General features: G+C 53.9%; 1 protein-coding gene across 6 annotated transcripts in view; it reads right to left on the bottom strand.

Annotated features, from left to right (window-relative positions):
• The window catches only part of PRDM16 (PR/SET domain 16), a 452,044-nt gene that overhangs the window by 364,355 nt on the left and 60,831 nt on the right, over positions 1–26,858 (bottom strand). The window contains exon 1 of one of the 6 annotated variants that reach the window (XM_049877676.1): positions 22,446–23,139. The exons of the other annotated variants lie outside the window; for them this stretch is intronic. Within the exon in view, the coding sequence (XP_049733633.1) occupies positions 22,446–22,467 (22 nt within the window). The 5' untranslated portion in view covers positions 22,468–23,139. Of the gene's footprint in view, positions 1–22,445; positions 23,140–26,858 lie in introns of those variants that run through there. 6 annotated transcript variants of the gene reach the window in all.

Here is a 26,858-nt window from a genome sequence, read left to right as displayed (position 1 = left end):
GGGTGCTGCTCACAAGGGAACCTGTTAGAGTGGTCCTGTGGGTACCCCTGCTGCAATGCTGCTCTGTCCTGGCCCATGGCCTGCTTCCTCTGGGCAGGCTTTGCAGGTGTTGTGCCACCTGGACCCTGGTCCAGGGCCGCTCTGTGAAGCCACCCTGTAATTGCCTCTGCAGGCTGTGCACAGAGCATTTGGAGTGGGGAGGATGGAGACTGGCCCAATGGCCAGAAGCAAATCTTGACCATCCCAGCAGCCCAGCTGCCAGGCCTCGGACAGGGTTCACAGAGCCAGGGCTGGGGTACCCCAGCATCAGAGGGTCTTAGGGCAGCTGGGGCGTTTTGGCATCGCCTGGCCTGGTGAATCCACATCCTAAGGAAGGAATCTTCTAGATTCTAGACGATGAAACAGAAGGAGCTCCCTCTCCCCCCGGCCACAAACATACATAAACACTATGTGCAGCAGCTCTGGCTGGAGCATGCCAGGCGGTGCTGGCCACTTGGGCTTCCCCACTTTCAGGGGACCTCAGGTTCACCTCTGCAGAGCTGCCGCCTCTGCCCTGGGCAAGCTCAAACTTCACATGAGAACTAGGAGCCCCAAGAGGACCCGCAGCTGCCCATGCACCCACAGGGTGGTGTGGCCTGCTGGGCCCAGAACCTGGCCCCCACAACTCAGGGACCTTGCCAAGCTGCAGCCTGGGAGCTCCCCAAAGAGCCTGGACTGAGGTCTGGGGTCCCATCACAGAGGCACTACAGGGGGCTGGTGACCACCTCTAAAGACTTAGAACCCCATCCTCAAAGAGAAAGGGGAACCCCAGGGACACTGCCTCTAAGACTTCAGCTCAGAAACGACCTCTCATGTGCTGTGCACCCTGGGAAGGAAGGCATAGCAAAAACTGCTGAGAAGTGACCTTCCCAACAACCTCTGGGGTGGGGTCAGGCTGTGTGCGTGTGAGTTTCTGAGTTCTGGCTAAGTGTGACTTGCTGGAGGAAGAGACGGCAGGTATGTGAGCAGGAACCTACTCACACTCACACAGAGTCAACCACGAGCATACACAAACTCACATGCCCACACGGTCACATACTCAGGCCCTCACATACCCACACGGTCACACAGAATCACACACTCACATATCACATGCAGTCACATGCTTGCACACAGTCACACACTCATACTTTCTTTCACATGCTTGTGGTGCACACTTGCACACTTACACAATTACATCCTCTCACATATTCACACTTACACTAATGCACACACATGCTTGCACACACTTGCATTCACGCACACACATACTCACACACAGTCACCTGATCACTTATACTTGCACACTTACTTACATACACACACTCATACACAAGGGTTTTTTTCTCCTCCAGCTCCAAAGTCATCCACCACTTACAATGTACTCTCCTTTCACGGCTTAAAACTTACCCCCCCCAACACACACTCACAAGCACTACCCTTGATAACAAACAGCAACGTGCCATACAAGTTTTAAAACCAGACATTTTTTCTGAATCGCTTCTTGTTGGGTTTTTTCATGACTTGCATGAATTTCGAAAGATTTATACAATCTTTTCCCCAGTTTATCTTTTGCAGAGAGAATGGGATGTTAGTTGAGAAGTCCTCTCATGCAATAGAAAGCCAATACTTATTCATTGGTTAGTTTGACCCCCTGTTATGGATTGAGTTGTGTCCTCCCCAAAAGACTTTCTGAAGCCCTAACCTTTGCATCTGTGAAGGTGACCTTGTTTGGAGCCAGGTCCTTCCTTTGAAGGTGTTATCACTTGAGTTAATCTGAGGTCCTCCAGGAGCAGGGTGGGTCCTAATCCCATCTGAGTGATGTCTTTATTAGAACAGAAGAGACACAGAGAGACCCACAGAGGGAAGACAGTCAGTCATGTGACAATGGAGTTACGTTGCAGCAGCAAACCAAGGAACACCTGGGGCCACCAGAAGCTGGAAGAGACAAGGAAGGAACTTCCCCTACAGCCTTTGGAAGGAGCGTGGCCCTGCTGACACCCTGAATTTGGATATTAGCTTCTAGACTACACCCATCTGTGAATTTGTTGTATTGTGGTGGCTTGCACGTTGCTAGGATGCTGGAAGCTATGTCACTGGTATTTCCAATACCAGCAGGATCATCCATGGTGGACAGGTTTCCAGACTTGGATAGGCTAGGAAGAAAGGCTTAATGATCTACGTCCAAAAATCAGCCAATGAAAACCCTACGGATCACAGAATATCGTCAGCGACTTCGACTTGCTTACTTTGATATGCCATCATGGGAAAAAGACATCACATTTGGTAAAGCGGAGAGTCACTGAAAACAAGGGACACCCTCAATGAGATGGAATGACACAGTGGCTGAAACAAGGGACTTGAGCATACCAATGATCATGATGATAACAAAGAACTGGGCGACATTTCATTCTGCTGTACATAAGGTCGTCATGCGTCAGAGCCAGCCTGACAGCGACTAGCCACGCAAAAGGTTAAACACCCAGCTGCCAATCAAAAGGTTGGTGGTTTGCAACCACTCAGTGGCTCCCCAAGAGACAAACCTGGCAATCTGCTTCTGTAAAGATTACAGCCTAGAAAACCCTACGGGGCAGTTCTACTCTGTCACATGGGGTCAACTATGAGTTGGAGTCAACTTAACAGTACCCAACAATAACAACAGACTCCAGAGCTATGGGAATAAGGTGCTGCTCTTATAAGCCATCTAGTTCGTGACACTTTGTATGGTAGCCCTAAGAAACTCATATGCCTCCCCCCTCCCGCCCCCAGTTTCTACTAGAAGAGGGTAAGGGGTTGAGGAGTGGGGGTGTGCACACAGAGGGGCAGAGAACCAGAAATGTGCAGAGAATCGGAGAACTTTCTGTAGCACAGAATCCCGATGTGGTGTGTGCATGCTTCTGTGTGCGTACGCACATGTGTACACACGTGTGCATGCCTGTGTGTGTGCGTGTTTGTGCATGTGTGTGTACACGTGTGTATGTGCGCCCAAATATTTTCCTGCTCAGCAAAACCCTCTGTAAATGCAGAAAGCTGAGTCCTGGACTCACTTGTCAAAGGGCTCAGGATACCTGCATCCTAGTGGGGAGGCCATGCGGGTCCCCCGAGGTACCTGTCCTCACCTCAATGATTTGTGTGAACCGGCAGGACACTGGGGATCACAGGGACAGCCACCTGACCTCCGGGTGATGGGGCTGCCTGCGTGCTGGGTGATAGGGACCCAGGGCTCACTCAGACAAATTAGATAATTAAATGGAGCCCAGCTAGATAAATTGCACTTTCTTAATGAGGTTACCAGGAGTCCTCGTGGGTGCATATGACCTCACTGTCTGTGTCACCGGGCCCTTGAGGAGGGCATTCCTGGTCCTCTGCTCTCTAACAAACCACGGTCTTCTGATAAAATCTGGTGTCTGCAGGGGTGCAGGTGGGAGATACGGAGCTGGGCTGACGTCAGATACGCTCTCCCATCTCTGAATTGACACCTCCCAGACCTCCAGCGATAGATCTCCAGCGTGAAGCAAGCAATTCATGTTGGCGAGGTATTTCACTCATTTTCCAAACCCAGAGCAATGAAGTCCTAGAAGGAACGGGAGTAGGAGCATTTGGGGAGAAACCCCTGGCTGGTTCCCCCTGGGCTGTGCATAGGACCCCATGCACAACCATCCTGGGGCTGGGGTGGGGAGGGTGGGGACACCTGCAAGAGGCAGTATGGCCATTCCTGGGGGTGTCCGGGGCCACCAGCTGGTTGTCTAATGGCCACATGTCACTGGCTCCAGCCACTGAATTGCCTCCCTGCACCCCACAGTAGAAGAGATGGCCTGGGACTCTGTTCCTCAACATGCCCCCCTTCTCTCCCTCCCCCCTTCTCTCTCCCCTCTTCTCTACCTCCCCCTATTCTCTCCCTCCTCTCTTCTCTCCCTTCACCTACTCTCCCTCCTTCCTCTTTTGCAGACATCCTCTGAGCTCCTAGAATATGTCCACGCTGTGTTCTGTATAAGGTTCAGATATGCCTGGGACTCAGCCCTTCCCCTGGACCTCGCTATTTCAAAAAAAAAGAATTAAAAATAGTTTCAAACATTGCTGTGGTTTCCTTTTATAAAAAGAAAGAAAATCACAAGAGATACGGAGCTTGCTCACAGCTCGGGGGCTGTGGAGCACCCATTTCCCCCAGGGCCCTGCTGCCCCAGGGTCCTGATGGGGCTGAGCAGCAGGCAGAGATGGTCCCAAATCCCGGGGCCCAGACTGCGTCCCTATGTGGCCCAAACAAGTGGTGACATTGCAACTCAGAGCACGCAGCTAGCTCCCTCAGCCCCACAGGAGCCCCTCCTAAAGGACGATGCAAACACAGAACTCCGCCCCCTCACGGCTCCCACCAAACCACCACACTCCCCTTCTTAATTTTATTTAAAATGACAGGCGACCAGAGAGACGGAGTACAGGCTTCTGGGCATATGCCAGCATGTGTGTGTGTGTGTGGCTGTGTGCATGTGTGGTTGTGAATCTGCATGTGTGTATGTGCACGTGAGCATGTGTGGTTGTGTGCACGTGTGTGGTTGTGAGCATGTATGGCTGTGTGTGTGTGTGTGTGGTTATGTGCCTGAGTGGTTGTGCACGTGTATGTGTGTGTGCATGTGAGCATGTATGGTTGTGCGTGAGCACGTGCACACACGTGTATTCACCAGCCTACCAGTGATCTAATGAGAAACACAACCAGAGCCCGCATCCAAGAAAATGTTTAGGGTCCCCTAATGGAAAGTTGCTACTGGAGGCTGTGTCAGCCACCGAGGGGCTGCTGAGGATGCTGCCCTGTTGGGGCTCCCTAGGTGTCGCCCACGAAGCTCAAGTCCCACCCGAGCCATCAGTTGGCCCTCCCAGGCTCTGACACCCAGGCCTGACCAGGGCTGCAAAGCCCCTTCTCCCGAGTCTCGAATGTGGCCTTCGTCATCACTGCTGAGCTGACAGCTCACCGCATGGACTTCTGATTCCCTTTGACATGGCAGACACCCACGTGGAAGTGCACGCCCAGGGGACCAAGGTGTGTGGTGCAGGTGCTCACGGCACACACAAGCTCAACTCCACTCCAACGTCTGGGAGCTACCAGTGTTGGGGGTCAGTCTCTGACTATCTTTGTCAAATGACAGCTAGCCCTCACTCGTGTGGAATACAGAAGCGGGGAGCTGCTGAGCCCGAGGCACCTTTTGGAAGTGGTTATGAAAGGTGGGGGTGGGGCCAGGGCGTGGGCAGGAAGGCCCCAGTGGTGGTCTCTGGAAAGAACCAGAGAGGACAGTCCCCGAGTCCCCCTGGCTCCAGGGACGGCTCTCCACGTTCAGCAAGGCCGCTGGCCATACGCTGGCTCACAGATGTTTCCACTTGACTCTGAAAATCTGCTCCAGGTCTAATGCACCGCTGTTTGTTCTGGAAATCAAAAGGTCTTGCCTGGCTGTGAAAGCCGCCTGTCGGCCCCCGCCCGCATCCCTCCTTCAGCCCCTCCGGGAGGACCGACCCCGATGGACGCCCCCCACCCCTGTCTGGGTGGGATGTGGAGGCAGTGCTGAGTTTCTCATGAGACTGTTTTTAAAGTGCGCTCCCAGCAGCTTCAGCGGCTGAAGGCTCCAGCTTGCTTCAGACCTTAGTGCCTACCCCATGGGAGGCCCCGCGTTTTAAGGACTGGGCCTTGCAGGATGCTACCTCTTGTCCCACGCTGACCGAAGGCCATTGGCTCCTGAGGGCTGGGGGAGATGTTCCCCCCCTCCGAGGTGGCACTCGCCTCCACCGAAGAATGATGGGGGTCAGGCTGCGTCCCTGTCGGGCGTCACATCACCAATTCAAGGGCCACCGCCATTACCCAAGCTGGAAAGGTGGGAATTGCTCTAACGTTTCCAGAAAGTTCTGGATTAGTCTCACCTCCTCTGCCTTTCGGCCTCCCTGTTTCTGTCTCCCTTCTCTCTCTCTGTCTCAAAAATCAAGACTTAGCAAAGCACAACAGAATAAGGCCATTTATTTCCACAAAATTTATCATCACCTTAACAGGCGATGTGGCTGGTGTGTTATTTACACCACATTGGAACTGACTGCATCGCGGCTCCGTCCTCGGCACAGCCCACAGCTGGCGCAGCTCGGGAGGGTCCGGGCAGAGGCCAGGCCCCACTTTGATAGCTCACTGATAACGTATTGTACAATTAGATCAATTTGACAATTTCCATTATGGCTGATAAAATATTTATCGAGCCTTGGAGATGGTGTCTGATCCCCGCACCATTTGTTCTGCTAATGGGGAGAGGCTGACTCGGGCTTCAGACAGCCTTCTGAGCCGGCTCCCCAGACCCCCCCTCCACATTAGGTTTGCAAATTGCTGGCACCGGAGCCATAAATTACAGCCCAGCCCAGCGAGATTGATGCGAGGCTGACAGGGCAGGTAGATGACTTGTGATGACATTGTTTCATAGAAGCATTAATCATGCCAGAAAGAGAAAATATCCTCAAATTGGCCCATAAGTCTAAATATTAAGGAATGAGAAAGCCGGCTGGAGGATGGCTTTTACGCGTGCTGGAAATTAGGAAATGAAAAACATTTTCTATTATTTAACAAATCATCGTCCTCATTCCCAGTGTTTTTCCTCAGAGTTGCGGGGAGCCCAAACAGGGAGGACTGATCTCACCTCTGCTCACTTGCCATTGGTGATGTTTAATAAAACATGCCGGAGACAGCCTCCAAGGCCGCCTTTGTCACAGAGTTTCCATGCTGGGGGAGAAGGGAGAAATATCCAGAGGAAAACCATGCTGTATTTGGCACCCTCCGACGGCCTGCTTGGCCTGTAGCACCTTAGGCAGCAGTTTCGGTTTTTCTTCAGCTGCGGTCAACATCAAGCGCGTTTTTGTTTAGATGAAGCTCATCGTCCGATTGCGCGTGGGCTCTGGAAAGTGAGGCGCGGACCCTGGTGAGCTGAGGGTGCTCGGGGATTCAGAGAGGGACCCCTTGACGATGATCCCCACCTCCCTACACACCTGGGGTGCGAGGGAGTGAGCATACTTCCCAGGCGCTGCTTGGAAGCCGGGGAGTGTCTGCCCAGCCTCGTTTGTTTACAACTCAGAGGGGCTCTGCAGGAAAATATCGCCGCAAAAGATAAATGGCCCTTAATGAATTGCTTCTGAGTTTGAGAGCCAGCGTACTTTAATGGCAGATGAAAAATAAACACGTCGATGAATGAGAGGGAGCTGCAGTTCCAGACCTGGTTCTTGGGGGTCAGGGAGGTTGGGGTTCTGAGTCCAGGCACCTCTCCCTGTGCTCTCCCGGGGGGCTCATGTCTCCCCCAGCCCTGTGCAGGCCTCTGGGCTCATCCTAAATCAGGGGCCTCATGCAAGACCCCAGTAGCTACATCTCTGTTCAGGGGGTGCAGAGTAGAGTAATTAAATTAAATTGATGCTGTCCCTATTCTGAAGCCACCCTTGATTTAAGGCCAGAAAAGGAAGCAATTAAATTTAATAAAAACCAGGTTCCTCCACCAAGATAGACGGCAAACGCAGCCATCCGGAGACTGCCCCGGCCAGGGGAAAGACCCCTTTTTGGTGCCGCTGATGTGGAATTTAAAATAAAAGGTGTCACCTCCTAGAGCCTGTTTCCTGACACGCGGCTTTCAGACACTGGTCTCGCTAACAACTTTGTCAAACACCAGAGCCTCAGTCCCTTCTCCAGGAGACGCATAGCCGCTGCCGACTCAAGGAACTTGAAGCTGATCTGTTTGTCTGCAGATGTAATTCAAGGTAGATATCGGTGCTCGAGGGCAGGGCCAAGGTCCTTGGGCCAGACGGGGTGAGGGGGCAGCCTCCGGCCCGGGACGACAGGAGTGCCCAGGAGTCTTGACACGCTTCCTGCTAGGACCTCATCCGTCAGCGGGTTCCCGTCCCCAGCCCCACACCCGTCCAGACCACACTGCAGCCAGGAGCTCTTTCCCCTTTGGTGGAAGCAGGCCCCCTTGCCGTTCACAGCAGTGGGATTACACGCATATACTTCCCAGGCACTCTCCTGGCCAGCAGGGCCCAGCTCTGAAAAAGTTCTCGGCTCACAGGGAAAAAAATAATCACAGCTCAGGCAAGGAGGTTGCTAAGCACAGAGAAAACAGATTAATGCCGAGGGTCATCTACAATGGCACGAACGATTACAGCCAGCTATGATACCCGAGTGCCCCCAAGACACAGCGCTGCCCAGCAGAGCTCCTGTGGGATGTTACCGGGGGACCCCCCCCCACCCCCCCCCCCACACACAGTGTCCTCCCACTGCGTCCAGTTCATACTCCCGGCTGGGAAGTCAGCAGGCACAAAGACGAGTCACCCAACAGCATCCACCTGCTGTCCACCTTGGCAAAGGGCTCCTGATTATTGTTTAAATATCAGCCCCTGCACTCCTCTGTCACAAAGGGCGACCCCCAGCCCTGCTCTTCCGAAGGTCCTCATCCAAACCCACCAGACTCAGGAGGAGGGAGGCAGGCGAGACTCCAGCGAGGGGACGAGGGCTCCCATGTGCAGCATTTTCAGTGCGCTGGGGTCCCTTGGGAAGGGTATGAAGTTGGGACGTCCATCTCCCCCACCTCGCACCAGCTGTCCCCCCAAAATGAGAAAAGCAGAGAATTGCAAGCGCGTCTGCGTTCAGATTTACCAACAAGGATAAGTTGTAGAGACACACTCGGTCTCTAAAGACCAGGCCCCTGAGCCTCAACCCAAGGCTCTCTCAGCAACAGAAGGCCCTTTATCTTAGCCCAAAGGTCAGAGTTGACTGCCCACGGCACACAAGAAAGCCAGCCAAGGGGGAGGTAAGAGGCCTTTACTTCTGCCTTCTTCTCACCAAAGTATCAAGAAAAAGCAATAGAAAAATCACAGATTAACCCAACAACTCCAAGCCAGGGGAGGTGAGCTCTGTGCGTGCCCCAGAGAATTAGAGTGACCCCCTCCCCCCGCCCCAGCGTGACTGGAAGGCCTGGACCCTGGCACTGCTGGGCCAGAGCAGGAAAGCCTTCCGGAACTTTCTGGGGAGGTGTCTTTCCCACCTCCCACCATGCTGGTGTCACATCCCAAAAGGAAGGGGCTGTGACAGAAACTCAGGCCCCTCTGGGTTGCCTTCCAACTGAACTTTGCCCCCTCTCCTGGACATTTCTAAGTGCCCCTGGGGCCGAGGCCCCTCAGAGAAGTAAGGGAAAGTTCAGGAACTGGGGCGGCTATTGTCTGTCAGCTGGTTTGGATCTGGCATCTTAATGGGGAAGGGTAGGGCTTGGCTCCAGGATGGAGGCTCTCAGCACAAGGTCACTGGGAAGTAAAACTTGAGAGAGTGGAAGCAGAGGCCCCTCGGGGCTGGCTCCGTGGGCACAACCAGGACAAAGCAGGAGTGGGGACACCCCCCGCCCCCGTGCCTTCGTGGTGCTCAGAGCCAGCGTCAGGCCCAGGGATAGCCCTCACCACACCTGTGGCCCAGAATCTCCACGAAGACGCCAGGGCCAGCAAATCTCACTTTTGTGTCTAATTGATGGGTTTTGCTTTCAATTCTCTCAGAGATGGATGTAAAAAGGCTTAAATGTCAGCCGTTGTCGAACCTACAACAGATCCTTTAGCTTTTACACAAAGCTTCACTGAATTGTTCCCTAGGATGTGTGCAGCCTTACACCCCTCTCCCTGACAGGTCTCCTGACAGCAGACAGAGGGTGGGGGAGAACGGCGGAATGGGGAGGGGGTGCGGAAATTGATCTGAAAAGAGGTTTTGCTTTTTTTTTTCCCTCCTTCTCCAAGAATGCCAAATCTGCTACGATGAATGATATTGAAGGGAGTAGGTTGGCTTGGCTGGAACCCTTTGGTGGCCCTAACTCTGGGGACAGAGAGACTATGAGGATGGTTGAGGTGACTGTCAGGCAGGACCCTGCATCCCAGAAGGCTCACTGTGACCCTGCACGGCTTTTGGGCCCCCTTCCTTGCTTGCTTGGTCCAGGAACAGCCTCCACAGGAGCGACCTGAAGGGCTCCTAGCCACCAGGGATCCTGAAACATATTTCAGCACCGATGGGGCCTTGGCCTGGAAATCACCAGAAACCAGGACCCTGGGCATCTGGGGGGAAGGAGAGGACTGGCCAGGCCCAGCCAGGTGCTGCTGGATGAGCAAGGTCAGCGGTTGGGTGTGGTGGCTGCTTCCAGCCAGAGCTGCGGGCCACAGTTCTGCTGGTCTGCGCATTTGGAGGCAAGAAAGAGGGGACTTCTGAGAACGAGGGATCATCTTCTAGTACCCAGGATCTTTCCACTGACCCACTTTGAAAAACACCTGTAGGAAACCTGACTCCTCCTTGACTGGAGAGAAGGTAATTCAGGGTTTGTGCACACCAGGAGGAGGCCTCCCAGTCCCTGCTTTCCTCATGGGAAGTCTCCACCCTCCTCCAAGTAACAGCCATACACAGGGAGCTGCCTCTGCCAGGGAGCCCACCCAGATGCCCCTCTCGACCGGCCACACCTATGGGTGCTCCCTGAGGGGCACAGCCGTTAGACACCCTGCAACTTTCCAGAGAAGTCCTCTAAGGACCCTGCCTGAGAGGTTAGTGGCAGCACCAGGAGTGTCCCGTGGCAGCCACCACTGTCCCCAGGGTTTATCTCACACACATGAGGAGGCTTTGCAGGGGGAGTGGGTGGCTCTGCATTCCTTACTCAGACGGAAGGGCCTGGGTCTAAAGCTGCATCGTGTGACCCACCTCACATGCTCTCAGCCAGGCAGCAGGCAGGGTCAGAGCGGGGAGGAGGCAGGGCCACCAAAGGTGCTGCAGCAGACAGAGATGACCAGGAAGGATGCTAAGGGCAGCAAGGTCACCCCTTGAGTCAGGCAGGACTGGGCTCCTGGCTCTAGCATCATGGGGCACTGCCCTCTGCCTCAGTTTCGTCATCTGTAAAATAGGACGAGCCCTCAGGGCTGCGTCCTCCTGCCCTGCCCCCAGCTGTGCCCACCATCACATCTCAGCACTTGGGCGCATTACTCAGGCCAGCTGGGGCATCTGGGGAGGCTTAGGGCTGCCCACCATCTGACCCCAGACCCCAGCGTGGGAGAGGAGGAATCTGATTTCAAGCAGGAGAAGGGGGTCCGTGCTGTAGGATGGAGGGGGTCAGCCTGCAATCACAGATGGAGCAAAGTGTGTGTTTATGGGTCAGAGAGGTGGGAACACTCAGTCAAATCCGTGAGGACCCTAACCACTGATTCGCTCCCCAGCTGTGAATGAGACATGTGAATGATGGAGAGCCTGTCCTTTGCTCACACCAGCAGCTGGAGCTGCGGTCCAGGGACACAGCCCCTCGGGGACCCGGAAAGCCAGGGAAGCCCCGGTGCCCTCACGTGTCCTCAGAGCTGGTCCTGCCAAGCTTCCGACACAGGGACTCAGGGTGTCCTGAGAGTCCGTTGCTTCCCTCTCCACAATTCAGCGAGACAGTTTCAACAAAACAGTGATAAGCAGAGTCCCTGGGTATGGACAGGCCTGGGTTCAAATCCCAGCCCAGCTCCAAGATGGCGTGTTCTTGGAGAAGTGACCCCACCTCCCTGGGCCTCCATCTCCTCACCTGGGCTCATCCTTATCCTCACAGGCCTGCCCTCAGGGGCCTGTGAGGATGCAGCGAGGTGACTCCCAGGGCTGCGCCCTACAGTGGCACTGCCACTGTCACCATAAGCGACCTGGCAGCGGCCAGACAGGGGTGGGGGGCTTCCCGTCTTCAGCTACACACGTGGTCACAAGGGCCTGGATCCTTTCACCAGTTTAGCATCACCAAAGGCCCTAAGCTGGTGTCCCCCCTTATGGTGACCACGCCCCCCCTTTCCTCCCTGAGGGCATCCTCTGGGCCTGTGGGAAGAGCTCTCTGTCCCCTGGCCCCACCCCCATGGTGGTGTCCTGTGGCTCCTGGACAATGCAAGCAAAACAATCTTCTTGCACCTGGACTTTCCATTTCAATTGCTGGAAAATAAAAGGAAATGCCGGGTGCTCACTCCCTCTTGTTTGCCACCAGCATGCCAAGAGCTGCCCTTGCCGCTTCCCTAGACTGCTCACTGCCCCCAATCCAGGACAGTGAGGGCACTGAGGAAGGGTCTCGGGGAAAGCACGGGGAGACCTGGCCAGAGTGGATAACGAGGATGGAGAGGGAAGGGTCAGTCAGCCGGGTCTGAGAGAATCAGCCCCTGATGGAGGTTAGGACCAAACAATGCAAATACCTGTTTCCCTCTCAGGGTAACCCGACCCTATAATTACCCCTAAGCCCCAGAGGGTGTGCTCCAGGCCCACAATGCCAGTGTTCGGAGGCCGGGAGGAGACCCTCCAATTGTCATTGCTATACCAGGGCCCTTCGGCAGGTGGGCTCCAGTTACGAACAGCCACACAGCTGCTGTGTCACCTGCCCAACATGGGATGGGGGGGACGTTCCGCCCCACAGCCCTGTGAGCAGACAAGCCAGTGTTGCAGGGCTCGGGGGCCAGAGGACTGGGCAACAGGCCTGTGCCCACCATGGGGGAGGGACAGCCGCCTCATGGCTCTGTGAGCAAACAAAGCCAGCGTGGCCAGGCTGGGGCTGGGCTGGGACTCAGAGCCCTGGGCAGCCCTGGCCTAAGCCCGTTCACCCGCCTTGGCCTTGGCCATGGGTCACTTTGTACAGACCTTGGCCGTGGAGCATGCATTGAATTTGCTCTGAGTACCCCTTCCCAGGATGGGCCCGGCAAGTTCATTGTTTGCCCTCAGATAAGAAATGTGGGCTCATGTGTTTTCTTTTCTTGAGAAAATGTCGGGCCGATGAAGTGTCTGCAAGACAGGAAGAGACGGCGCGGGGGCCCACGCTTCCCATCCATACCCACCCACAAGGGGGGACCAGGGTGCCCTCCCCTTGGGCCCCGCCCTTATCCCCCACGCCCCCCACCCCCCGGCCCCAGCGTCTGAGAAGACAGAGGCCACCATCGCAGTGAGCACCCAAAGCCCTGCCGGGTCAGAGTTCACAAGGCCAGCGTGGGGAGCCCAGTGGGCAATTCATGCCCTCATTCACAGGTGGGGAACAGCCAGTGGCTAGGGTCCTCACTGATTTCTCAGAGTACTCCAAAGCCCCCCAAATCAGCGGATGACCAGCTCTGTAAGGAACACAGTCCTTCCTCGCAGATGTCCCTGACCTGCAGGCAGGCAGGGGGCAGTATGTGGACTCAGGCCTCTGTGGCCCTGGCCTGTGGGTGGCCGGTGGCCTCCCTACCACCCTGGCAGCTTGGACATCTAATCCCCCTGCTAACACCGGAGATTCCCTCTGAGGGGCGGTGGGTTTCTGGGTGTCCCACACAGGCCGGGGTGGTCAGGCCCCACCATCAGACAAAAGGCTGCCTGTCTGCTCCCCCGGCCCCCACCGCGGCTTAGGGCATTTTTGTCATTTTTGACCAGCTAATGTCTTGGAAAAGAAAAATAAGTTGTCTAATCGCTTTACGCTTAATCTCGGCTGTTCCTGCACATTCTGGGTGTGATGCTGACGCTGGACGCTTCTCCGGGACCCACGAGGTCACGATCCGTGGAGTCACTGTGACTCCAGCAGCTTTCCATGGCTCTTTTTCCCATTTCCCTCTTGGCAGAGAGGTGGCCCCACAGGCCACAAACGCTCTTGGAGTTGCTCTCAGCAGTGGAGGTTGCTTCTGTCCTGTGCAAACGGGTCCTGGCCCCAGAGACACCATGGCAAGGAAGGTAATTGGCACAGCACGCCCTGCCTCCTGTAAGGTCCTCGTTTGTCCCAGTGGCGCCTCTCCCTCCTCCTGAGCTTAGACCATGTCTGACCAGTCAGGGAGCCCTCTGTATCCCACTGACCCCCCATCTGCACACCTCTCTCACCCTTTCTGCATGAGGCATGGCATTTGAAATCTTCTGTGCATGGGCTTGCTGTTCCCACTCCACCATACCTGTGCCAGGTGAGTGGCACACCGACCAGAGGCGGCTCTCTTGTCTTCTACCTGCTGGGTGCGAGACCTGGTAGCTCTCCTTGCAAACCTTTGCCTTCCCTTGGTGGTCAGATGCAGCATGGGGTTAGGGTGTTAATTCCAGGTCCATTCTGGATAAGTCTGAAGCAAAAATGCAGTCTTCGCCTTGGCAGGAGACTGGGGCTCTGGGTCATGAGACTGGCAGCTAGCTCCTCAAACCTGATGCAGCCACCCTGGGCCTCTGTGTCTGTCTGTTTACCCCAGGCCCCCAGTCCTCCTTCTGGAAGATGGATTCCTGACCGAATGCACCCACCCACTCTGCAGGCAATTCCTTAAACAACTTTGGACCAAAATAAGGGTCAACTTGCTTCAAAAACAAGTTCTGTTTCTTCAGTCTGGTGCTTTCTCAAAATGTTAAACATAGAAGTACCATACCTGTTTACTTGTTGTTGATTTGATTCCGACTCATAGCGACCCTATAGACAGAGTAGAACTGCCCCACAGGGTTTCCAAGGAATGCCTGGTGGATTTGAACTGCTGACCTTTCGGTTAGCAGCCAAGCTCTTAACCACTGCACCACCAGGGCTCCGGAATTACCATACAACCCAGCAATTCCATGCCTAGGTATCTACCCAAGAGAACTGAAAGCAGGGGCTCAAACAGATACCTGCGCAGCAACGTTCACTGCAGTGCTATTCACAGTAGCCAACAGGTGGAAGCAACTGAAATGTCCATCAAGCAAGATGTGGTCCGTCCATACGATGGAATATTACTCAGCCATAAAGAGAAATGAAGTCCTGATACATGCCACAACATGGGTGAGCCTTGAAAACATTAGGCCGAGTGAAATAAATTAGTCACAAATGGACAAACATTGTATGATGTCAATTATATGAAATACCTAAAACAGGCAAGTATAAACCAGGGACTGTGGGGGGCAGGGAGGGCAGGGAGGCTCAATGCTTAGGGGACAGTGAGCTTCCACTGCGGATGATAGTATAATTCAGGAATGGATAACGGTGATGGCTGGACATCACAATGAACGTTAATTCATGTCACTGAACTGGACATGTGAAGATTGATGAAACATCAAATATTTTGTTACATATTTTATACATATATATATTTACCACAGGCACCAAAACAAAAAAAAAAACCAAACACGTCTTCATCTATTCCGATTCATAGTGACTCTATAGGATGGAGAACTGCCCCATATGGTTTCTAAGGAGTGCCTGGTGGATTCGAACTGCCGACCTTTCAGTTAGCAGCTGAGCACTTAACCACCACACACGCACGTGCACATATACACACACACACACACACACAAAAAAAAAAAAAAAACAAGACCCAGGCAATTAAATCAAAATGTCTGGGATGCGGCCCAGGCCTCAGAATTTTTTGGTTGATTTTTAAATAATAATAATAATAGTAATAAGTTCTGTTAAGCTTTCTCTTGGGAAGCAAAAAAAAAAAAAAAATTTTTTTTTTTTTTTAAGGAAGCAGAGGTGCTCACTTGCCCAGGCAATAGGATGGCTCTAGAATATTCTGGGCCTTCACGTGCGTTCCAAGGATGCTAGATTCAGCTGAGACAAGTGGACCGGGAGGAAGAGGATGTGATGAAGGAGAATGAGGGGGAAGATGCCTTTAGGCAGCTTGGAGAAGCTCCTACCCCCATTCTTACCCCAAAGCCTGGCCTTGGCATCCAGGCTCTGAGCCCATAAGCTACTCATGGGGAGACTTCCCTGTGCAGCCCCTCTGGAAGGCTCTAGAAAGCTCCAGAAGGCTCTGTACAGGCAAACAGTCCCCTCAGGGGTTCACAGGATTGCTGTGACCACGCCCAGGTCTCCTTTGCCCATTAGCTGGAGAGTCCCCTGGGCAGGAACCAGGGACCGAGTCCAGGTTCTGACACTTGGTAACCACCAGTCATAATAATAAGACAACATAATGACCGAATTTCCTTCCTTGTGCAGGGCCGTGTTGTCCTTCCTCCTGGTTCCAACATCCACCCTCACAGTCCCGCCAACCCCGCTCCCGCTGCAGACACCAAACCGACTCCAACTCCCAAACTCAGATAATAAGTTTAAATCTTTAAAAAGTGCCCTTAATGCTCCATTGTGCCCTTGATTGCTCATTTCCCAGCTATATAATTAGCACATAAAGAACGCTCTCCTCTCAAATTAAATGGCAGTAATTGGGTTTTTAAAAAACTAATTTAAATCCTAAACCCTTTGAAAAAAAAATTGTCATTGTTTACATATTAAACGAACTAGCATTTTAAGTATTACGGGGCTAATTTAACAGGCTTATGGAAAACGAGCTGCCTTCTCTCAGGGAGTGAAGAGGGCAAGTCTGCAGAAGGAAACGGGGAGCCCCAGAAAGCAGCCTGGGAACATGGGGCAGACCATCACTCCTGACAGAGAGAAGGGGTTGTGGCCTGCACCTCAAGGTACTTGCCGAGTTGGGAGGCTGGGGTCCCTGGCACAGAGCTGCCAGCACCCACCCACCTCACTCCAACTATGCTAAAAATGGGGGTGCACCATCTTATCGCCTCAGAGCCTGGCATTCACCAAGGCATAGCGAACTGTGACTTTCCCACTGGCGTGGAAACCTTTGGTTATTGCTCAGGTTGCTATGACTCAGAATTGACTCAACGGGTCTAGAATTGCCTCATTAGTTCTATTATTTTCCTATTTTTTGCACTGGTGGTAGTTACATAGATAGATATAAGAGTTTTAATTATTTCTACTTTACAAATTTTTTTTTTACTTTCATGCTAAAAAATACTTTCCAGTAAACATAATGAAAAAATACGTTCGGCTATCTGCATGAAATGAAAAACATTTTTTAAAAATCCTTGGGGACGTGGAGAGACGTATCATGTTCCTAAATGGGAAGGATTAATTGTTTTTGGTTTACTTGAAATTACGACTCCAAATTTTATCCCAGAATTAACAAAAGGAAGCTTTGCTCACAAGAAAACAGAAGGGGAACCTTGTATTGTTTAAATAGAAGGAGAATCTTGCTTTTCTATGAATTTAAGTGTTTGATAGATATCGCAAAGAGAATAATAATAACACACCAAAAAATAAAAAATGGAGAACAGTAGCTGACAATTACAAACAACAGTAAAATAATTGGCAGTCAGGCACAGGCTCCAGGAAGCAAAGCAGAGCCAGTTACTCGCAGTAGTTACAGAAAAAAGGGGCCTTGGCATGGGCTTTGCCCAGTGTGACGACCCTCTAAGCGTCTCTTCCCACTCATCCCACGAACCAGAACAAGTGATCAAGTTTTCCTGATAAATGATCACGTTTTCAGAAAATGACCAAGTTTTTGGAATCAATGGTCCAGTTATCAGTGAACAGACTGCATCCACCCAACAGCTTGGAGGGACCACAAGTGAATATTTACATCATCACATGCAAGAGAAAGACATTCTCGACATGACCGCAAACAAGGCAGAAGTCTGAGGGAAAGGCTGGTCGCTCCTGCAGCCCCCAAATTAGAAACTTACGTACGCCCCCCACCAAAAAAAACAAAAAATAAGCATGCCCCACCACAGAACAGGCAGAGGGCTGGCGGGGAAAGGGCGGCGCATCGTGGATCAGGGGCTTGGGTGTATCTATAAACGAGTTCTTATAAAGTAATCAAGCAAAGATCAAGGTCCCCAAAAGGAGGCAGCACATTGCGGGGGGTGGGGGGAAGCGCAGAGGAGTGGACAGAGGATGTGAAGAATAAGCCCTCCCCTCCCCCAAATCTCAGAAATGCAGATTTGCACAAGGATAAAGAAGCGGCAACAGCTCATCCTTCGCTGCGCGGAGGAGACCCAAGATAAGGCTGGACTCCAAGCAGCCAGCAGCTCCTGGGGCAGTCGGCGATGCTTCAGAAGCCCTCACAAGGGCCCGCCCTTGCCCAAGGCATTCACCTCCACCCCCAGAGTCTGTTGTATGTTGGGTTTGGCTTATGGTTTGCAAAGAGGACACCGGACGTGGAGCCCAGAGGTGGACTCAGGCTGGCCCCTTTGTGGCCTCCAGAGAGAGTACCAGCTCCTAAAAGCTCCACGGGCCCCAGAGTCCTCCCAGGACCCAGGAAGGCTGGGCCTTGCTATACAGGGTTTGGGGTGCCATGGCCCCATAACACTGGAGTTGCTGCCTATCTGGGGACAAACCTACATGCAGCCCCGGGGACTGGGCTGCACGCAGCACAGCAGGACAGGGGCAGCTTCTCACCAAGTTCGGGGCACTGTAACCCCCCAGACCTTGGGCCCCTCCGAGATTTGGGACGTGGACTGTGAATTGCAGGGTACAAGACAGGAGTGGGTGTGTCACTGGGGCCAGAGCCTGGAATATCCTTCAAATACCTGCCTTCTGTAAAAATTTCTCAGCCAAACTCCTGCTCTCACTAAAGCCACTGCCGTGGAGTCAATTCCAACCCATAGCCACCTATAGGACAGAGTAGAACTGCCCACAGGGTTTCCAAGGCTATAAATCTTTACGGAAGCAGACCGCCACATCTTTCTTCCGCGGAGCTGCTAGTGGGTTCAAGCTGCTGACCTTTCAGTTAGCAGCCAAGTGCTTTAGCCACCAAGCCACCAGGGCTCCTTACTGCTTTCACTAGGAGGTTCTAGATCCTTGTGGCCCCCATGCCACTGCCCACCGAGACCGGCTGCCTGGCGGCCCGGCAGCCCAGCAGCTCCTTAAAGGCCTGGGGCACTGTGGTCCATGCAATGGCTGTGACCCTCCCTGTCCACCACAGCCCTAAGGGTTTTTGGTTTATTTTTTCTACACAGTGAAAATTTGTTATCTCATAAACAGAAAAGTATCACTCTAATACAAATGATTTATTATATTAAATAGATTGTATAGACTAGACTAGAGCCAAAAGGTTGGCAGTTCAAACGCACACAGCAGCTCCACAGGAGAAAGTCCTCGTCTATCTGAGCCCCGTAAAGATTACAGCCAAGAAAACCAGATGAGGCAGTTCTACTCTGTCACATGGAGTCTCTATGAGTCAGAATCGACTCAACAGCACCAAACAACAACATGTATACCTATATGTACACATGTGTGTATGGACCTCGGAAGACAGGCCTGGCGATCCGCTTCTGAAAGGTCACAGCCTTGAAAACCCCATGGGGCAGTTTTACTCTGCACTCATGGGATCACCATGTGTCTGAATCTACTAGACAGTAACTAACAACATGTGTATGTGTGTTGTGTATGTGAGTGTGTGTGTTATACATACATACACGCACACAGAGGGGAAGGAGAATCTGTCCTGCTGGGGTAGGAAAAGTCTGAACTCAAAACCTTTTTCCCCTTCCAGTGGTTTCTGCTGCTTTGGGGGGGCCTGGGGCTGAGTGGCCAAAGGGACTCTGTCCCTACCCAAGACATAGATGGGGTCCCTATGGTGACCAGAAATACCTAGAGGAAAGCTGAGTTTTTGATAAAGGCCCTGGGCTCCCACGAGTCCAGACCCCAAATAGTGAGTGTCTGCGGGGGAAGTGGGCTGGCAACTGCTCTCAGAACTGCTGGGACGCTGCCTGCATGTCTTCCTCACTCCCAGCTTGGACACAGGATGGTGCAGGGAGGAAGTGGGCAGAGTAGTGATACCGCAGGCTCCAGCATCTGCTTGGCCCCTCGAAGGGGGGATCACTGTGCATCCACTTTCCAGATGAGGAAACTGAGGCTGTGCCCATCCAGGCCAAGGTAGGCAATCAAGGGCCCAGAGACCTGCCCCACACAGATGCTTCCTGAGCTGTAGACAGACAGCATGCACACCCCCATCCTGGATCCTTCCCATGGAGGCCAGTGTAGGAACCAGGGCTGCTTCCACGTGGGACAGCCGGGATCTGTCACGCCAGAACAGAGCCAATGATGGAGTCAATGAAGTAGGCCCGCATCACCGTGGGGGGCTTCCCACCCCGTGTTGCCCCTCTTCTGCAGGCTGAACTTATGCTGACAGTTCAGGGATCAGAAGCTTAAGGTGGGGGCCCTCGAGCCTCATCACTGTGTCCCAGCTCTGCCACCCCCACCCAGTAGCCTCCACGCTGGAGTACATAATGACCCCACCAGAGTCTCCAGTTGGGGGACAGCCTCATCCCATGCCTGCACTGGGGGAGCCTCTGGCTGGTGGGGAAGAGGGCCAGTCCCAACTCCGGCTGGTGCCTGGTAAAGGGTCCGTGCAGAGGACACCAGCCCAGACCAGAGACAACAAGCACCACTCAGCTGGCTGCACCCCAGGAGGATGGGAAGCACGCTGGCCTTGGAAAGAGCCCCCGGCCAGCTCACTGTCCCTCCCCGGGGAGGACCATAGACATCGGGGATTCTCTTGTGCCTGTCTGTGCACGTGGGCTCCCACGTGCATAGCCCGTTGTCCATTCCTGTCGAGCCGATTCTGAGTCATATTGACCCTATAGGTACACACAAACATGCATGCACAGACACACACACTCAGACTCACAATATACCATACACGACACACACACATACACTCTCACACACACAATACACTCTTACACACGCATACTCTCATACACACTTGGACAATACACTCTAACACACGAACACACGCTCATACATACTCTTATACACACACACACACAAACACACACACACACCGTTAACACACTTGCTTTCCAAGGCCCCGATGTGCTTCCACCTGCCATTTCCTTTCACAAATCTTGCTGGCCCCAAACGGTGCAGATTGCCTGCCTGCCGGGTGCCCTCACTGCAGCCCCAAGGCCTTGTGCCCGAGTCGCCGGTCACCCCTGACGACAGAAGGGCTGTAGTGGGCAGGGCCACCTCCGGAACCCCATGTGTCCTGAGTCTGGGCTTCCATTTCCAAATGAGCATGGGACTCAGCCCTCAGGAGAGAGGAGGTCGGAAACAAACCTCAAACATCTTCAAATCCATCGTCCTTGGGGCAAACGGGGAGGTGAAGCGGACCAAGTGCCCGACCTCCCCAGACAGGGCACGAGTGTCGAGAGCAGTGAACCCATTGCCTGCTGCTCCAATGTTCGTGCTTCTCTTTTTGTAACGATAATTTGTTCACCATATTTTTTCTCCCAACCTACAAATGGGCACAACAACCCTCTCCCTCCACTGAAATGTGGATGAGCCCCGATCCGTGGGGCTGACCCCGGGCCAGGATTTCTCATTCAGCACCGTGAACGGAAAGAGCTTGGCCCCAGGAATTAGCAATTAAGACAGGAAGCTGGGAGCGGGACGGGGGTGTCCACAAATTCCAGGCCTGACCTCCGGCTCAGAGCTCCCTCTCCTAGGACCATGCCACCTGGCTTTCTGCTCCAGGTCCCCTGTGAGTAGCCAATGGCTGGGGGGTCCCAGCCAGTCCACCTCCCCACTACTCCCCTGCACGGGGGAAGGGTAAGGGGGCGCCTTCCCAGGAGAGTGCTTTAGATTCTCGACACCACACAGCACCCCAGCTCCTGTCACAGACACAGGCCTGACCTCTGCCTTATGCGGGGGACACGGGCCCCACTGTCCCCGCTTTGCAGCGTTCCGGACGCTGAGGCAGTGAGGTGGCCCTGGGCATCCCTATCATCTTACATGCAGAATGGATCTGCTTAGCGGCAAGTTTTACAGAAGGAAACTAGAAACCAGGTCTAATCATCGGAGCTCAGCAAAGATTTCCCCACCACCACCACCCCCCTGTACCCAGGAGCCGGGTCTCTCTTTCCAGACGCACAGATCCGGAGAGTCATCGCACAGGATGCGCGGCTGCACCCACCGAGTTAGGGACCGGGGCGGGGGGGGGGTCTATCTCGAGAGAGCATCGTCTGGGTAAGATGATATCAGATGTAGCAAACAAGGAAAGCAAAGTTCAAGAAACTGACATATACCAGCATTTGGCAAAGTTTGTGCACCGCTGTTCTGCATTTTCAATAACTCGGTGCCAAGTCCTCACGGGCTCATCTTGCCAAAAACCAGGAGAGGTCAAGCAAGGACCGCCGGAGAGAGCAAAGATTCGTCTTTAAAAAGCGCAGTGCCGAAATCTATTTTGAGTTTTGCAAAACAAGAGACCGTCGGGGCCTCTCTCTCTCTTTTTTTTCTTCTGCCTTTCCCTTTTCATTTTAAAACAAGGTCTGAGCCTGGTTCTCACGGCCGGCCGAACTCCAGCCCCAGGCCCTGGCAGGGCTCAGCCACGGGATCTGGACAAGACCCCTCCCTCAAAATGGGCCCGGGACTGAGTCACAGCTGGGACCTGCTGCCTGGCTCATGAGCTTCCCGGGGTCCATCCTGGGCCCCCAGCTCAGCTGAGGGGAAGCAAGAGGGCTTCTCCTGCTCCCCAGGTTTGACAGAACACACGGGGAGGGAGGCCAGGGATGATGGGCACCCCCAGCCCCACCTCCACCTTGCACCCCTGCCCTACAGGATCATAAGCCTACCAGAATGTTCCCTGCATGCACTTTCCTGCCACAGTGCTTTTTTGCAAGCTCTGTTCCCGTCACCTGGAATGCCCTCCCCCATTGCTACCTTCGGCCATCCTCCAGGGCATGGTCTTGACTGATGTCCCTCCCCTTCATCTAGAAGCATCTTCCTTATGGTTCACTGTCCTCATGAGAACTCAGGGCTGGCAGCCACGGACCCAGCCCCCTGGCCTCTGTCTCCCAAGTAGCTCCTACACTAAAGGAAGAGGGGAAGAGAGGGAGGAGGAGGCTGCTGGGCACCACCCCATGGCCCTGGGTTTCCAAAGCCCGTCTGGGGCCCTTTGCCACCGTGCCAGGTGAGTGTGGGCTTGTTTCTGTGGGGGGCCAAAAACGCCCTATCTATACCCCTTGATGAGGGCACCCTGGAAAAGGTCACTCCCAGCCGCAGCCCAGCAGTCACTCACTGTGTGGCTCCAGACAGCTCCTGGGGCCTCACCATGTCCATCTGTGCAATGGTCGCCCTCGCCTGCCTGAAGATGTCCCCAGCAGCATGGGGAGTGATGGAGTCGACTGCCAGCCTGCCTGCCTGCAAGAGCCAGGGGAGGCCTGGGAGGAGGGCACAGATTGGCAGCTGTGGCCGGTTTGCCTGGGGCCCAGCCGAAGGACATTGTTCCCAGGCGTGGCCCGGTGGCTGCACAGGCGGTGAGGGCGGCGGGTACCTGCTGCCGCCTCCTCGGCCCAGAGTTGGCTGGCCGGGGAAGGGAGGCCAGCAGCCTGAGCCCACAATGGGCCCCTTTCTCCCCGTGTTTATTGAGACAGTTGAGTTCGGAATATTTAAACAGTTGTATATTCACAGATGCCAGTGAGGGAGAGAATTCCCGAAGGACGAGGTTAGCTGGGATCAATGCATAATCAGATAACTGCCCCAGCTTTCCACGAGTCTTTAAGCGAAGATCAGCCACTCAAACTCTAATTTCTCTTGCTAATTAAGCAGCCTGTTAATTGCTCTCAGGACTCTAATGCCCTGTCATTGTACCGTTCAGCCCGTGACAGGCGTGGGCCGCAGAGGGGCCCACAAAGGCTTCCAGTCCTTAATGAAGCTCCTCGCTGGGACCCGCGCTGGCAGAGGGGCCGCATCACCGCGCCTGCCTCTCGAGGGCCAACAAGTTACCAAAGTCCGAGCTGCTCGAAGGACAGCAAACGGCACCTTGCTCGAGAAGAAAGGTGCTGGGAAATGTTTTCTTTCTCTCTTTAAAAAACAAAACAAAACGGTGCCTGGCTCCAGGAACACACCTAATTGTTCCCTAAAACTCACAACTTCCCTGAAGCCTTTTCAGGCACCAGCCATGATTGGGAGGGGTGCCATTTTCCAAGTCCATGTCCTGCTCTGCCTTTCAGAGCTGGAGGGCTGCTGAGTGGCCTGGGGCAAGGGGGACAGCCTCTGAGGGCCTCAGTTTCCCCTCTGTGAGGCTGTACTTCAGAGGTCAGAGGGCATGGTATCCCAGACTTGGCGGCCCAAGACAGGGCTGGGCAGATGCTCATACCGGCTGTACTGTCAGGGAGGCCTGCTCAGGGTCAGCATAAGGGTGCCCATCCCTGTGGCTGCCCTTCTCCTTCCAGCCCCTCTGGGCAGCTCAGGGGCTCTTGGGAAGAACCCTGCCTCGGCCTGAGCAATGTGAGGGTGCCCTCAGCACGGGGTGTCCTGGTCAAGGCGGACACACTGCCTTTGCCACTGACCATGCCTCGGCCAGGCAGAAATGGCAGAGCCACCAGAAAAAGAGCGGTGTGGCAGACCTGTGTTTGGTTTGGGTCGGCCGAGAGGGGTTTGTCCAGAGACTCAGGCAGCATGGAGGGTAGGAGGCCTGAGGTGGTAGTATCCCTAGGAGTTGCAGATTAAGGGGAGAGCTGCGCCCCGGGACCACTTCATGCCCAACCACCCCACATTCAAGCCAGACCACATGGGCCCTGCCACCACCTGGAACCCGGATTTCCTGACAGGGTCCTTAGAACAGAGGGGAAGGAGGGGACTGTGCCGACAATGTTTCTGTACCCTCCAAGGAGCCTGCACAATCCCTCACTGACCTGCAAGAGCCAGCAAGTGAGTGAGGCACCCCCAGCTTGCCAGTTCCCCCAAAGCCTGAGAGGGGGCACCACATGTTGCTAAGTGGCGAACAGGACTTAAGTCCGGGTACATGACCCCACAGCCCTCACTCGTCCTTCCCCTCCCAGAGGCCGGGCAGGAGGACCAAGGCAGCGGGGCAGGCCCTGGGGTGTGACAGCCTGCTGCTGGGAGGATCAAGTGCTCTCCCCAAATAAACGGAGGGTCCAGCCACGGCTGACACCTTTGTCCTGCCCATCATCCGCTCTTGGCACGTCCACTGCCTGGTAGTCGATAGTGGTCACATTTAGAGACCACAAAAGCAAACGGCCTAGGTGAAAGCACTGCAGATGTGCGAGTCAGAAGAGGTGAGGCTTCCTGCCAGGGCCACCAAAGACCAACTCCTGTCGCCCTCAGCTGGCCCTCTGTCTTACGCTCCATGCTCAGCAGCATTCCAGAAAGTTCCCATGGGGACCTCACACCTGATGCTGGTGACTCCTCCCTCTCCCTGCCCAAAGGCAGCCTCAAGGGATGAGGAGTCCCAAAGGGAGCCTGAGGGGTAGGGAGGTGTCCGCATTTTGTGGGATGGAGCAGGGCATGATGCCCTGGGCATCATAAGTGTTGTATTGTGACCGGGATTGTGCATGTCAGAGACTCCACCTTGTTTCATCCTGAGGAGCCAGAAGCTTCTTTTGTTTCCCCACAGGAAGAGAAGGAAAGTAGCATACCCACCCAAGGCCCATAGCTGCAAGTTCAGCACTCAGACTCAACGTGTGCTGTCCACCCACACGGCTGGCCCTGGCACCTAGTCAGCACCCTCAGGCCCCTGAGGTGATCTTCCTGCCCAGCCTCACTTCCCACACTCCGGCCTCACTTTAACCTTGGCCTTCAATGTCCCAAGGGAGTGAGTAGAGAGGACAAGGAGGCTGTTTACCTTCCCAACCCACCTCATTCTATCCATGCAACCTGAGAAGACTCTGGGCCTCCCCTTCTTGGGAGAGAGATTCGGCCATACAGGCTGAAAGGCAGCAGGAAAGGAGAGGTGGGGAAGCTGCATCACAGAGGTGTCACCTCCTCCAGCCAAGGAAGGCCCTCTGGGCTCCAGGCTGCACCCATGTCTGGGGTAAGCACCTTATCCTGGTGCCCTCACCTCCCTCTGTGCAGGTACTACACCTGTGGCCTCTAAATCTGAAACCTAGAGATACCCTAGTTGAACCACTGATTATGTTCTCCTATTTGCAGTTGCTGGCTGGCACAAAAAGCTAAGCGCTCAACTACTAACTAAAAGAGGTACCTTGGAAGAAGGGCCTGGTGATATACAAACTGGTGATATACTTCTGAAAAATCAGCCATTGAAAACCCTGTGGAGCACAGTTCTGCTCTGAAACACATGGATTGGAGTTCACTCAACGGCAACTGCTTTTTGGGTTTTTTTTTTTTTTTTTTTTTGCATTGTGCCAGCAGTCCTGAGGACCCTCTGTACCCTAATACCTACAGGCCTGGCCCCATGCGCAAAGGATGCCCCCACTCTTCAGAGAAGAACAGCTGGGCCACAGCCCTGAGGACCCTGCTCTGAGATGGGCAATGGGGGTCCCGGATAAAAGTGATCCCCAGATTTGGGACTCTGTGCCCCACAAACTGGGGAAATCCCACTGCCAACACACGACTGATCACATGTCAACTCACGGCACCAAAGAACACAATTCACTGAGAGGGGCTCAATTTCTCCACAGGGTTTGGCTGTTTGCACCCACTGCCCAGGGCGTAAAGGCCGCTTCTGCAACTCTCCCCAGGCCTTCAGACTCCCTACTACAGACTTGCTTCCTTTCACCCCTCTTTTTAAATAAGCCCATCGCCGCCACTGCACAAGGGGACTCCTGGTTTGAATTTGTGAGGACAGGCTGGCCCACATTCCCAGGCACAGCCTCCCCAAGCCCTACAGGAAGGCTTCAACCTGCTCAAAGCAGAAACAAAATAAAATACAACAGCATCTCTCCACCCCTTATTAAATTAGCCATCCTGGCCAGTAAGGGAATCCCCTAAATTTGATTTCCTCTCCTGGGTTGGTTTTAGTGGTGGGGGCTGCCTCTGGAAAAAGGCAGGATTGTGGTATTTGTTGAGTCAAGATGGCTCATTTTTTTCACTCATATAATGATCCTTTCTTCCTCCTGCAGCCACTTGAGTTCTGTTTATTCTGCCCAAACCCTGAGTTCCTAGTGGAGACTTCTCTGGACTGCCAGGGGGCCCCAGGCTGGCCTCCTACGCCTTCAAGAGGCTCCAGGCGCCCCCAAGGGCAGAGCTTTTAAAAGACATCTCTTGAGGTCTGTGATCAATGAAAGGGCCTAAGAGAGGGAGGCTACTCTTGTCTAACAGTTGACTCTTCTGGTGAAATCCACAGAAACTTGTTTTTCCCAGAACGAG

This window comes from Elephas maximus, chromosome 3 (genome assembly GCF_024166365.1).
Source record: "Elephas maximus indicus isolate mEleMax1 chromosome 3, mEleMax1 primary haplotype, whole genome shotgun sequence".
NCBI lineage: Eukaryota > Metazoa > Chordata > Mammalia > Proboscidea > Elephantidae > Elephas > Elephas maximus.
Note: the sequence above shows the minus strand (reverse complement) of the source record. Positions and strands in the feature narration are given on the sequence as shown.